Source organism: Ornithodoros turicata, chromosome 2 (genome assembly GCF_037126465.1).
Source record: "Ornithodoros turicata isolate Travis chromosome 2, ASM3712646v1, whole genome shotgun sequence".
Classification (NCBI taxonomy): Eukaryota; Metazoa; Arthropoda; class Arachnida; order Ixodida; family Argasidae; genus Ornithodoros; species Ornithodoros turicata.
Genome location: NC_088202.1, coordinates 123983318 through 123997912, shown reverse-complemented (window position 1 = coordinate 123997912; position 14595 = coordinate 123983318). Strand labels below are relative to the sequence as shown.

The 14595-nt window shown below is 48.7% G+C and overlaps 1 protein-coding gene and 1 long non-coding RNA gene across 4 annotated transcripts in view; one reads left to right on the top strand and one right to left on the bottom strand.

Moving 5' to 3' along the window:
- The window catches only part of LOC135386050 (uncharacterized), a 32705-nt gene that overhangs the window by 9193 nt on the left and 8917 nt on the right, over nt 1–14595 (top strand). The window lies entirely within an intron of this gene.
- The window catches only part of LOC135386045 (transmembrane protein 192-like), a 28263-nt gene continuing 19477 nt past the window's right edge, over nt 5810–14595 (bottom strand). For 2 of the 3 annotated variants that reach the window (XM_064615766.1, XM_064615767.1), the window contains 3 exons: nt 10594–10749; nt 6200–6308; nt 5810–6090 (listed from right to left, as the gene is read on the bottom strand). In XM_064615766.1, coding sequence (XP_064471836.1) covers nt 5943–6090; nt 6200–6308; nt 10594–10749 — 413 coding nt within the window. In that variant the 3' untranslated portion in view covers nt 5810–5942. The remainder of the gene's footprint in view (nt 6091–6199; nt 6309–10593; nt 10750–14595) is intronic. The other variant, XM_064615768.1, reaches the window with a different exon arrangement.

The following is a 14595-nucleotide window of genomic DNA, read 5'->3' as shown; positions in this document are numbered from 1 at the left end:
AAGTTTCAGCAGGCTAATGAAACCTACATGAACATCATGAAGACCATAGCCGACATGAAATGGTGTAGCAGAAAGACCATTCACAACATTCATCAGACAGTTTTTCGACAGACACTATCCCACAGCATCCTTCACCTGAACATTACTCCAGACCAGGAAAACGAGATGGACAATACTGGGTGTGCCACGGACCACCCACCGTTCTTGCGGAAGCCCGCGCCGCAGCGCTGAGAAATCACGAGCTGGAAATGCATCTCATACGGATCACTATACGCAACACTCCAGTCACCACCCGATCAAGAAAATCACGAGCCAGTACAGTACACATGCAACACGGATACTTGGTCTTCTCTTTGGTCTTCCTAGGGAAACCCACTACAGCAATCCACACCCCCCGAGACCAAAGGCTGTCCTCCAAATCGATTAATCAAAAAGTTTCAGCAGGCTAATGAAACTGTCGCGTGTTGAGTGAGGCCAGGAGACAAAAGGCGTCAAGTCGGACCAAACTATTTTATTGACCGTCCTAGCCGGTCGCTCGAGTAGAAGAAGAAGTAACTAGCTCGCGTCTCGTGAGCGCGAGATGGCAGGGCACAAACAGGGTCATGTGGCCAAAGGCGATGTTGGTGCAGCTAGTGCTGCTACATCATCCTCCCTCCCCTGGAGAAAGATGATGCTGAAGCTGCAGGCTGTACAGTGCGGTGCAGATCCCACGATACGTGCTTGCTTGAAACTGGGCGCAGTGGGAAAGATCGAGATGCGGCTGAGGGGGCGGCTCGATTGTCATTCTGTGCGTCAGGCTCGTTCGAAGAGTCTGAAGAAACTTCCAGCTGGGTGAAATGCGCCAGAGATGAGGGGTCTAGGTGAGCGGGCTGCAGCCTATCGATGGAAATGTTGTCCTCGCGGCCATTAAGCTGTACACGGTAGAACTTGGCGTATCGGTGCAGAACTTGAAAGGGGCCGTCGAAATGAGGTTGAAGGGGCTTACGAACGGCATCCCGGCGAATAAAAACATGTGTACAGCTTTCAAGCTCTGGGCTGATGAAGGGATGGCTACGAAGGTTTCGTCGGGTTGGGGAAGGGCAGAGCTGGGACATTGTCAAACGGAGTTGGTGAAGGAATGACGATGGCTCGGCTGCTTCGGGGCGCACAGGATGGAAGAATTCTGACGGCAAACGTAGTGACGTCCCGTAGACGAGTTCTGCGCTGGAGGCGCCGATGTCTTGCTTGAGGGCCGTCCGAATACCGAGCAGCACTGTAGGAAGAGCGGCGAACCACTGGGTACGCTCACGCGCGCAGGAGAGGGAGGCCTTAAGGTGACGGTGAAAACGCTCAACGAGCCCGTTTGCTTGGGGGTGGTATGAGGTGGTTCGTATCCGATGTGTGCCGAGGGTCTCCAAGAGCTGGGTGAACAGCCTGGCTTCAAATTGGCGGCCGCGATCTGTGGTAAGGGTAGCAGGCACACCAAAACGGGCTATCCAGCCGTGCAAAAAGGCTTCGGCAACGGTCTCGGCGGTGGAATCGGCGATGGGAATTGCTTCTGGCCACCTCGTAAATCTGTCAACGCACGTTAACAGGTATGAATGACCATGCGACGGGGGTAGCGGGCCCACCAGATCGATGTGCACGTGGGAAAATCGGGCGTCAGGGAGCGGGAATGCTGCTAAAGGTGCCTTGTTGTGCTGGTTGACTTTCACACGTTGGCAGACGAGGCAAGCGCGGGTCCATGCCCGAACGTCGGCGTTCATCGATGGCCATAGAAAGCGGGTGGTGAGCAGCTTCTGCGTGGCGCGGATACCAAGGTGGGCTAGGGCATGCACGCTATCAAAGACAAGGCGACGGAAAACCTGCGGAATGAACGGCCTGGGTCTGCCCGTGGAGATGTCGCAAGTTAACTTGAGGAGCGATCCGGGCAGAGGCACCTCTTCGAAAGAAAGAGTGGTGGCAGAATCTCGCAATTTCCGAAGCTCTTCGTCTGACTGCTGCGCCTCGGCGATCTTGGAATAGTCCATCGTCAACTTCGGAAAGGTGACAGCATCGACGTGCATCCTGGACAGAGCATCCGCTACAGGGTTGTCGGTTCCGTTCACGTGGCGAATGTCGACGGTGAACTCACTTATGAAGGCCAGCTGCCGGGCTTCACGGGGAGTGTAACTGTCGGCAGCCTTGGACAGGAACGCGTAAGTCAAAGGCTTGTGGTCTGACAGGATGTAGAACGTTCTTCCTTCGACGAAATACCTGAAGTGGCGGATGGCTAAATAGGCAGCGAGCAGCTCACGGCCAAACGCGCTGTAGCGGGACTGCGCTGGAGAGAGCTTCTGCGAGAAGAAAGACAAAGGTCTCCACTGCCCGTCGATGTACTGCTGTAAGACACCGCCAACAGCATGGTCAGAGGCGTCAACCATGATGTTAGTTGGCGCGCCGTGTTTCGGGTAGACGAGGACAGTAGCGTCTGCAAGGGCTTGTCTGGCAGCGAGGAAAGCGGTGTTCGCTTCTTCCGTCCACGAAAACGGCGTTGAAGATGGCGTGCCGCGCAGCATGTCTGTCAGAGGTCGCAAAATGCGCGCACAGCAGGGAATAAATCGTCGATAAAAGTTCACCATTCCCAAAAACTCTCGCAGCTTACGCAGTGACGTTGGCGTTGGGAAGTTGCGTATGGCAAGAACTTTGTGGTCGAGAGGGCGGATGCCGTCGCTGCTGATTAGGTGCCCGAGGAACTCCAGCGATGGCTTGCCGAACTCGCATTTTTCGGCGTTCACAATAATGCCGAACTCTTGGAGACGCTGGAAAAGCGCGCGAAGGTGGTCTTCGTGCTCCTCGGGGGACCCGCTGGCAACGATGATGTCATCTATGTAGGCAAACGCAAAGGGAAGGCCGCGCAGCACTTGATCCATAAAACGTTGGAAGGTCTGGGCGGCGTTTCGCAGACCAAAGGGCATCCTGAGATATTCGAACATGCCGAGTCCTAGCCGGTCGCTCGAGTAGAAGAAGAAGTAACTAGCTCGCGTCTCGTGAGCGCGAGATGGCAGGGCACAAACAGGGTCATGTGGCCAAAGGCGATGTTGGTGCAGCTAGTGCTGCTACAAAACCTACATGAACGTCATGAAGACCATAGCCGACATGAGATGGGGCAGCAGAAAGACCATTCACAACGTTCATCAGACAGTTTTTCGACAGACACTATCCCACAGCATCCTTCACCTGAACATTACTCCAGACCAGGAAAACGAGATGGACAATACTGGGTGTGCCACGGACCACGCGAACACCCACCGTTCTTGCGGAAGCCCGCGCCGCAGCGCTGAGAAATCACGAGCTGGAAATGTATCTCATACGGATCACTATACGCAACACTCCAGTCACCACCCGATCAAGAAAATCGAGAGCCAGTACAGTACACATGCAACACGGATACTTGATCTTCTCTTTGGTCTTCGTAGGGAAACCCACTACAGCAATCCACACCCCCCGAGACCAAAGGCTGTCCTCGAAATCGATTAATCAAAAAGTTTCAGCAAGCTACTGAAACCTACACGAACATCATGAAGACCATAGCCGACGTGAGATGGAGCAGCGGAAGGACCACCCACAAGGTTCATCAGACAGTTTTTCGACAGACACTATCCCACAGCATCCTTCAACTGAACATTACTCCAGACCAGGAAAACAAGATGGACAATATTGGGTGTGCCACAGACCACGCGAACACCCATCGTTCTTGCGGAAGGCCGCGCCACAGCGCTGAGAAATCACAAGCTAGAAATGCACCTCATACGGATCACTACGCAGCACTCCAGTCAGCACCTGATCAAGAAAATCGAGAGCCAGTACAGTACACATGCAACGCGGATACTTGATCTTCTCTTTGGTCTTCCTAGGGAAACCCACTACAGCAATCCACAACCCCCGAGACCAAAGGCTGTCCTCGAAATCGATTAATCAAAAAGTTTCAGCAAGCTACTGAAACCTACACGAACATCATGAAGACCATAGCCGACGTGAGATGGAGCAGCGGAAGGACCACCCACAACGTTCATCAGACAGTTTTTCAACAGACACTATCCCACAGCATCCTTCAACTGAACATTACTCCAAACCAGGAAAACAAGATGGACAATATTGGGTGTGCCACAGACCACGCGAACACCCATCGTTCTTGCGGAAGGCCGCGCCACAGCGTTGAGAAATCACGAGCTGGAAATGCGTCTCATACGGATCACTATGCAACACTCCAGTCAGCACCTGATCAAGAAAATCGAGAGCCAGTACAGTACACATGCAACACCGAGACTTTGTCTTCTCTTTGGTCTTCGAAGGGAAACCCGCTACAGGACTCTACAGCCACCGACGCGAGCAACCAAACTGATGGTTGCCCCAACTGTAACCATACACAGAAATTCTTGGAATACAGAGTACCTTAGACACAGGTACATCTGTATTAAAGACATTAGCCCGTTCTCACCTCCAGGATAATTCCTCGTCAAGGATAGAAGGTTCCTGCACAAATGACAAAGCTGCTGCACTTTTGTGACAGATGACACTAAACAGAGATACATTTTGTCCCATAACTGCATGACGTCCTTGATGACCCTCTACCACATCATCAAGAACTCTCCTAAATAAAAATGACTCATCTGCACTGGCACGAAATATTCAATTCAAGCAACCAGTAAAGGACAGACACCACTGAAGCAATGAGACAAAAGTCATCAACACATCAGCATTCGTGCGAACTACCATGAAAATTATCAGTATAGTATTTGTCAATCAGCATAAGCGTCAATCCATATACACTCCCTCCTGTGCAAGTAGAGAACAAACCATGCCACAATCACACCATTTCCCTTTATCGACATCTCGGTCGTCTGCCACCAACCACTGAAATTGCAGCTTGCGTGACAACGCCCTCGATTAGAATAAAAGTGTGTCGCTCTTTCCACTTCGCTTCGATAAAAGTCAAGAGTTCCGCAAAAGCAAATTTCATTGAGCATTCTTCACACAGCAACTGATTCCCTGCTGAATTTTTGTAGAAATCCTGTGAAAAAAACAGATTTTGATAGAAATAATGTGTTACGGCAATAGGATTCTGAATTTATGAAGGAAAATGCTACCTTTGCTTGGCTATGGCTAATTTTCCAGTTCAATTTCCAGAATTAGCCAATGAATGTGTGACATGAATGCAAACGGCCTCAATCTGTGGCAAGTCTATATGCATGTATTCCAAGTAGTTCCATAATTTTCTGAAGTAAAACTTATTTTTGAGGAATTTAATGATGTCCTCTTCTGGAACACCATGTACACAAGCAGCAGGAGTGAGCTCATACGTGCACCTTAGTTGTATGTCATTCTGGTTCATTCTAGTGACTATAGTCAATGTTCCATTTTACATTTTGAACATTCTCAACGAAAAATCAGGTTTAACCCAGACACATCTAGTCAGGACTGGGGGATTGAGCACCAACGAAATATCAGGACATAAAGGTATGAAGATTTTGAGCAAGCAGGGGCTTATGACTACCGACGTAACACGTCACACATGTCACATAGCAGACTCTTATTTGGAACTCCTGAAATTTCCTTAAAACCATTTAAAACTTGACGATTCCAGGCTCTCCAACATGAAACTGTGTATTTTGCTCGAGTTCACTGCAGCTCCTCAACAGCAACATTCTAACATGTCCCGTGGGTCAATGACAAGTCATATCAAATATGCCTGACCTATCTTGGACCCAAGGACACAGACACTCAATGGCACACACGACCAACGACACAGATACTCAATGGCACACATGACAGAATGAATGACACACCATAAATACATTAATATATTATGACTAAAATCAAACTGTACAGGTTACAGAGAGCCTAGTTGAGCGCACCTTGTAGAGTTCACCTCAAAGTACGAAACATAATGCCCATGTAAGTTCTCAGTTTACAAACTGCATTCAATCTTGTGAAGGTGGTGGTTGTCGAAGTCTACTAAGCTCAATGCTCAAATTAAGAATTTTCTTCCCCAAGAAGGCATTGTACTTCTTGAGATATTTAATCATATCGGACTGCTTTTCAATGATGTCTTCCAAAACAGTGCCGTCCCTGTAACAGAACAGATAACTGTGAAAAAAAACACTGAGTGCAAACTTAGGAGCTCAGCATTTTCTTTTCAAAGCTGAAGGTAATGCAGCATTTCTTTAAACTGATGTACCTGAATCCGATGTCCGCAACAGAAGACTGCGAATGCAGAAAACTCAGCAGCACTTCATCGTGCTGTGTATCTTGTTTGAATTTGTTCCTGTGGAAGTTGAGGGTCATTGCTAAAAAGGAAAGACGAACGTCAACTGAGTATGTTGCTCTTAAGGCTACACAAACATCTGAATGTCGCACCAGAAAAATTATTGGCAAACAAGGCACTCCGGAAATAATAATGCAATAACGCAAACCAAGTTAGAACACCCTCTCGTAGTACTGGCAAACGTTGTGTGGTTTGTTGTCATCCGTCCTGCTATTGGCTCTGTATGTGTATTAAGCTCGTAATGGTAACACGATCGTGTGTCCTATAGGTGGCGGTCCCAGGGTGGCGGTCTGTGCTGTTCGCGAAGCGATGCAATAAACGCGGCTCACCTCGTATTCGTTCCTGGAAAACAAGACAAACAGAGAGCGTTCTTTCTGTGTGCAACTTATTGAACTAGTTCAACGATCGCAACTTCTAATCGCGCTGCACCTGCATGTCCCCATTCCCTTTTGGAGGAGTGCTGACCTCAATCCACACGCGAGTTCCCGATTGTGTTGCACTGCGTGTCTTTGCCGTGCAAAAAAAGAAAAAAGTTCACTGGCGGCAAACTGATCAGGCGACCAATGTCCCAACGCCATGTCCTGTAAAAAAAAAAAAAGAAAGGAAAAGCTTTTCTGATGCGCATGCGCCTCTCGGCAGAACAACGCTCGCGCGAAAGGCGCCCGCCGTCACCTTGACAGTTGTCGGTGTCAGATCTCAGCCGAGGTCACCTGCGAGCCCTAGGAGTGGACGCAACGTACGACGTCATCTCGTGACGGAGGTGCCTGTCATTTCTCACGTGTCTTCCAGAAGAGTAGGAGAGAGAGCTCTCCGCTCTCGTGAGAATCAATCGGCTGCTGCGCGCGATATTTTTCTGCTACGCTTATATTTGTTGCGTGAAAACTATTTTCCAACGATCAAAAACTAATTTTTTTTTCTCGGTCTGAGACTGCTCCTTTAAGGGACCATATCGTAATCCCCTCAAGACCATGGCTTTCGGGCGCGGCCTTGTTCACCTCTAGCTTCGAGCGTAGTTCAATTCTACCAAATTTTGGCGCTGTTGAACACTATGACGTCGTTTGTTTACAGACAGGGACAGGTCTATTGTTGGGCATAAACGAAAACGATCTAAGCGTGTTGCACTCCTCCGCAGGCAGCTCAAGGTCTTACTCAACTGCTCACGCGCGCTGCACCTGCGTAATGCGATTTTGTGTCCGAAGTAACTTGGAAGTAACTCGTTCTTTTTTTTTAAAGTAACTCAGTAACTGCGAGATACATTTCTAGCTGAAGAACTTCGTTATTAACTTAGTTACATTTTGCACACGGTAACTTAACTTCAAACGAGTTCTTTTTGACGTCTAGCTTCTCAATCTATGAGTCCAAGTCGTCGAACCTCGTTCCTTTGCAATTTGGGAAATGAAACACAGTAGTTGCTGAGGGCCCCCAGCAACTATTTCTGTTTCCCAAATTGAAAGAGACCTCAAGGGAATGGGGTTCAACAACTTGGACTCCGTGAACGGTGCCACAGAACAGTGGTTTGACGACCAAGAGTAAAGGTCTTTTTACAAGGGCATCTCAACTCTGTAGGACAGATGGAGAAACTGTATTCAGTTAAGGGGTAATTATGTTGAAAAGCAACAATCAACTTTCTTTATACCCAAGCTGCAAAACTTTTTGACTGCCCCTTGTACATTGCTAAAGGCAGGCAGCGTCAATATACGTATTGCCCGCAGTAATTTTATCAAGCGTTATAGTAAATGGTGGTTTTCATAGTAAATTGTGCTCACATTTCTCACTCTCACATGTGTTTGGCTTTGTAGATATAGGATTACTTTGTTCACTGGCATTGCATATACGGTCGCCGACCGATTTTTCGGACATGCTCGATTATTCGGACTCCTTCGCGGAACGGCCTCGGGTCCCATAGAGTTTATGTATAAGAACGTCCAAAATTTCGGACGCCGTGCAGCTCTGTCGCTCGATATTTCGGACTCTGTTTGCCCAACCAGCGATTTTCTTCATGGGGTGACGGAAAATATTGGTATCATCCGAAATTCGTATCATAGGAATCAACAAACTAAAATATTGAGCCAAAAAAATAGGCAGTGTTGATTGTTCATTTTCCATTCCTCTGAGTAGAAGAGGTCTGTCGTAACCACTGTGGTCGTAACGCTTTTGAGTCTTCGTTTTTGGCCAACAGCCCAGCACGTGCTGTCCGCCCGCGAGTCTCGCGACAGCGCTGTAAAGCGAGCTTCACCTACAGCACGCATGTGTTAGGTGAAGCCGACTTGCGGACTTGATGACGGCGGTGCCTCCGACAGTGTACATTGACGAAATGTCGCCTCGGGAAATAGAAGCTGATGTCATCAGGCAGAGCTGGAAGCGCGTTAGGAAAGCATCGACAAATTTTCCGGCCTATTAGGGCTTAGTAAAGTTTATTTTGAAGCGAAATTCGTTTTTTCGGACTGCTCGATTATTCAGACTTTTGCGCGATCCCCGCAGAGTCCGAAAAATCGGACGGCGACTGTAGTAAATCTTGAGGTACAGCAAACACTGACACGCGAAGTGAACAATCCACTACAAACAATCGGCGCTGTATCTGCGGCTAACGAAGGGCATCCTGACTCATAACAATTCCTATGCAATTGATGCACAAGAGCTACAAGTTCGAAGCTAATACTGGAATATCACATCGTAGTTCTGTCGTGTTATCATAGATGGGCAGAGGTTCCCATGAAGTTCGCCAAGTGCATGTATGAAGAATGTTTTAGACGAATTCAAGGAGAATGGAGGGCACATTGAACTTAAATTTTTTACTATGGGAAGTGCCTGCATTTCCCGAGAAAATTAGTTCACAAGAGCGTGAACAGTGGCAGTGAACTCTCAGAGCTGCTTCCGGAGTGTTGTGACATCTCGTCTGAGCACCTGTGTTTTGTTGTGAGAAGTGCCTGCTACAGCGCAGGAGCAAGACTCAGTCGAGTGCTGATGAGGGATGCACAGCACCAAATACAACAACAAAAGGAAAGAAACAAGGCACATTCCTCACTATTGGTCGGATGAAACGACATCACAGACGGGGAGCAAAGGAAAATTCATTCCTGACCCGCGAGATTGAAAGCTCCCATGCGCACTGTTATTGCGTGCTACCTCCATACTTTCTGTGTGAATATTAGGGTTGTGTGAATCCGAATATTTGAAGTCAAATCGAATCTAATGGAAGAAAAAATGTCGAATACTGAATCAAATATCGAATAGTCGCACAAAGTATACAATACATGCTTTTTTGCACTACAGGTTTGCAATCTCTAGCCCATGGCTTTAGCGTAATTTTACTGGCATTAACTGTCAAGAGAGACACATGTAATTCTTTAATGTTACGTTAAAGTGTTTCCTGCTTTTCAGGTGAGAACATGCTGGGGTAATTATTAATGATTTCAAAATGCGATGGCACGCAGTGGCATGGTACACCGATGAGGCTGCAATTGTTTCTATACATCCATAGGCCACTTATGAAACAAACAAACTGTCGTCCTGGCTCAGCCTTGTCCTGAACGTCTTTTAGCTTCTTTGCTGGAGTGTGTATATCTCGCCTCGGGAAGTATGCACAATAAACTTGGGCTATGTTATCATACAGCCAAACTACAATCCGTCTGTGTTGGTCTTACAGCAGTGGCAGTTTCGTACAGCAGGCTTCACCCCCGGTAGGGAACCATCAGGTGAAGCCCACTTTCGAGAGGTGTCGTTCATATTCGGTGAACAGTCGAATATTCGGAATACCGAATATTGGGTATTCAATTCACGAGTCGCATACTTCAAGTGGTTGCTTTCCGGTTCGAATTCGAGAGCTCAAATATTCGCACAGCCCTACTGAATAGGTATTTCAAAGCATGTAATCTCTGCAAGGGCTTGTAATATTTACTCCTCCAGACATGTCTTTTTTTTTGTGAATGTCAATGGATGGTAACTTGTGTGCACATATGAACAACTCACGGCTTCACATTATGAGTTAACTATGACATGAATGATGACAGTGATTAGACTGTAGATTAATTTTGTAGAAGTTTTTTTATAGAGTATTCAAACCTCAACATTGTGACCAATCAAATTGTACCATTCCACCAAACTGATGCCGTCAGCCAATTTTGAATCAATCGAGTGCATTACAGGCTTCAAGGTGTATGCTCGTCACGGCTTTGATGGAACAACTGGTGCCGTGTTCTTAATTATCTGAAGGCTGAGAGTTCAAAATTAACTGCTGCTGGTAACCCATACATTTACTCACGTCAATGAAGTACAAGGTGATGCCAAGCAAGAATGTTCATACTAACCAAGGTACACGACTATAATCGGCACTGCAGAAACTGCTTCCAATGCGAACACAATGTGAAGGTAATTGACTGGCCGCAATGAAAGTGGAGAACAGGTGTCTCTTTTAGGACAGTAGTTGTCAATGACTACTGCTGCGATTAAAAGGAGCACGCAACCTGGAAGAAAACAGAACGAACAAGAACTTATAACGAGAAAAAATTGTCACTACACTTCGGGACAAATCTATATTTGTAGGTTAGCCCACAAATCAAAAGAAATCTGTGATTGGCTTTGGTAGGCACAGTCAATCAATCAATCTATTGAGCTCCCAAAAGTCCCATACGGACGTTACATGGGAGGAGTGGGTTACAGGAAGTGAGGAAAAAGATAATACATAGAAAAAAAAAGGCAGTAAAACAGCAACAACAAATGGAAACAACAACGTTATACAAGTAGGTTACACAAGGTATCATAAATGACGCAAGATTTATTAACTTGAGATAGAATTACGAAATTGAGACGGTTCAGTTAAGGTAGCAATGTGGGGCGGGAGGTTATTCCAATCAATGGCAGTCTTGGAGGGAAAAGGAATTTGAAAATGATTGAGTGTTACATTTTAAGCGAGCGACTGAGTTTGTGGTCGATGCGAGATGATATTCTGTGAGGAGGATTGATATAGGATGACCTGATGGCAGGAGAATGGTAGAACTTGTGAAACAGTGATAAGCGTGCGGCCCTCCTACGGACGTGCAGTTCAGCCAGGTTGATGTATCTCAAGATGATGTATCGCAAGACTGTATCTCAACTTATATACAATTGTACACAATCTATGCATAAGCAAAACGCTTACACACGCATAAGCAAACGCTTATAAACACCTATACGTGCTTTGTACCTTTAACTGATCCTTTTTTCCCGGCTCCAAGGACTAACTTTCGGGTTCGCAAAAAAACACAGCGGGAACTGTCACAAACGCGGGGGGAGCGCCGGACCACAGCGCTCTCGAGCGTGCTCTTATTAAACGAAGACTAGTCACGGTGCTCATTGACGTTTTGGCTTGACATTGATTCCTCGCGTGTCTGGAACAGGTCCTGTGTTAGTTTCTTGCAAAACCGAAGGTTAGTCTTTGGAGCCGAGGAAAAAAAAGGATCCGTTACAGGTACAAAGTTGCAATCAATGAGTTCCGTGTTGTTGTATCGCCTGCTACAACAACTTTCTCAGTGACATTTTTGCTCTAATCCTTATAACTAAAACTGACTAATTAATTTCACTTACTGAAATTAATTACAAAACAAAAAAGTCTGAGTATCCTCACACCACTGGTAACCCTATGCAGTCTGCCTGTTTGGTGTGCGACGAATCATTTTTTAGAAATCTTTGGCTCAGTTTTCGTGAAACACCCTGTACAGTCAAGGTCCTTTGCAACAAACTCCAAGGGCCGTTTCTCAAGATGATTTCGTTAAAAAGGAATGTGCAGCGATATTATAGCGTAGACTGACCGTACTAATCGCGATGCAATTACCGTATTTTCACGCGTATTAGCCGCGGCTCATGCGCCAATTTTTTTTTTCGCGGACGCTCTGCGGCTTATCCACGGGTGCGGCTTATCTGATGGCTATTTTTCCCTGGTATTTTCCCCATACCTCGGATTAAACGAAAGGGCCGACAGTGCCTCATGTTTTTCGGAACAGGACCGCCCTGCCAGTGCACGAACAATACCGAACAGGGGCGGTTGTACATTCAAGTGGACTGACCTTCCGAATACGTTCCCCGACGCAGCTTTAACAAAAGGGGTGACAGGGAACACCACTAACTCGTCAATCCACAAAAAACACGCAACAAGGGCACAATCCGATCTTAGTAGAACACTAGAACTGACCTCCTTTGTTATACATCATGCCGATACCGGAATGTGGACCACATTGTTTATGGCCTTCCCTACGGTCTCCTTTGTCGGCAGACCCACAGGAAGGGTTCAATACACCTGACATCGGGATAAAACGTGGTCAGCTAAGCGTCAGTCCTCATTTGACCTGAGCAGCAGCATTCGTGGACACGGCAGTTATAGGTAAGGCATGGCTCCATCGCGGAGGCACAGCTACGACAGCGGCTTCAAACTAAAAGTCGTCGATGGACCAGTACGGGAACAGGGCAGCTGGCAGGGAGTATGGCGTCGACGAGCTTCGAGAGTCTCTATTGATTTTGTTTGTGCATCACTGGTTTAGCGCGCAAAGCGGTCGCGTCATATTACCCGCGGCTTATCTGCGAGTGCGGCTTATCTGCAAAAATATTTTCAAAATGTATCGAAAAACGAGTCCTGCGGCTTATCTGCGGTGCGGCTAATACGCGTGAAAATATGGTACATATGTTATGGGAAACACGGGCAAATATGGGAAATACGGGTTAAAGCCTCCCGGTCAACTTCAACCCTTCCGTGGGTGCTCTAATAGCCAAAAGCCGTTCCCTATTGTCAAACAAGAATGACTCGGACACAAGAGATGTGACTTACATGGTTTAATCTCTGCCGCCAAAGCACACAACTATCTACAACCACCGTCACAGCCCGATTGTCTCTGTCCCGTTGTTTTCCCCCGCGTCCCTTCTCCTCCTGGGGTCCTCCCTTGATCTTGGGGACTTGCGGTCGCCCAAGGCCAATACGGAGTGCTAGCCTCCTACGAGGGTGCCAGGGAGGACCCCACACCTCCCCCCACCTAAGGCCCGGTCTTGTGGTCTAGGAACTTGAGGAGATCTTCATCCAGGGACGCAGGGCTCGGCGACGAGTCGACCGCCATACGGTCATGGCCCGTGGTCACAGGCACAACTGCGGGATCAGCCGGCTGTGGCGCTAGGATGGGCGCTGTCCCTCTGGGGTCCGTCCCGGCGATAAGGTCCGGGCGGAAGGCCCGGAGGCTGGGGCTGCGAATTTCGATTGGGGCTGCGATGGCCAGGTCCTCGGTGACCGCAGCAGGTGCCACAGGCCCCTCACGTGCGGGTGCTGCTGGCGTGGCGTCCGGGGTACCCTGCGTGGCTCCAGCGAGGGCCGCGACGGCGCTAGCGTGGCGGGGACCTCTGACGTGTGTAGGCTGGTCGATCACCAGGCCCCCGCACATGGTGCACAGACGCGCAGCCTCCTCGTCGCTGTAGATCGCAGCTGGCTCGCTGGGGTAGCGGTCTTGAAGAGTCATCCCCCGGAAGGTGGCAGCCACGCTGTCCGGATCTGCACCCCTTAGTGGCCTGGGCTGGTGGCGCCACCGCGTGTGGGACACGAAGCTGGCCGTAGTGTCCCCAACCTGCGTCATCCAAGTTGCTGCCGACCGGCGTTGAGGAGGAGCGGGCTGGACTGGTCGCTCCAGCACCCGTCGGTCCCATGCGCTGCCCCTTCTACTCCCGGAACGGGAGCGGGGGGCACCATCCTTTGGTCGTGCTCTGCTGCCAAGAAACCTGCAAGCGGTTATGCGGAAGCACAGCATGGTTAACGAACACGCAAATTGTATGCATGCGACCGCTGTCCCGCTTCTCGTGCTCCGCCGCGGGTGGAACAAACCGTCCTAGCACGCCGCCTCGGGTGTGAACTCCCCGAGTTCTGTTTCGGCTCTCTGGACACATCGTCGCCCTCAGAGTCAGCCCCCTGATCGCGTTCATGGTAGCGCTTTAAATCACCAACATGAACGGGACCAGCCTCCTCCCCCGTTTCCACACGGCAGATTCGATATGTCAGGCGGGATACCCGGGATGCTACCCGAAATGGCCTGTGTTACCAGTCTCTCTTTCACCCTCCTCGCTTACCGCAAGAGAGTCTGCTCGGCCCCCATGTACGAACTGTACGACCGGGCCAGCATCATACTCATCTCTGCGCATAGATCTGCCCTCCCACTCGGATTCCTTCTGTGCATCAGAACAGCGGGAACCCAGTGGCGCACAAGACAATACATCAGCCACCTTGTTCGTGCTACCCTTCAGGTACTGTACCTGATACGAATAACCCTGGAGCGCTAACGCTCAGCGTGCTAACCTGCCAGCCG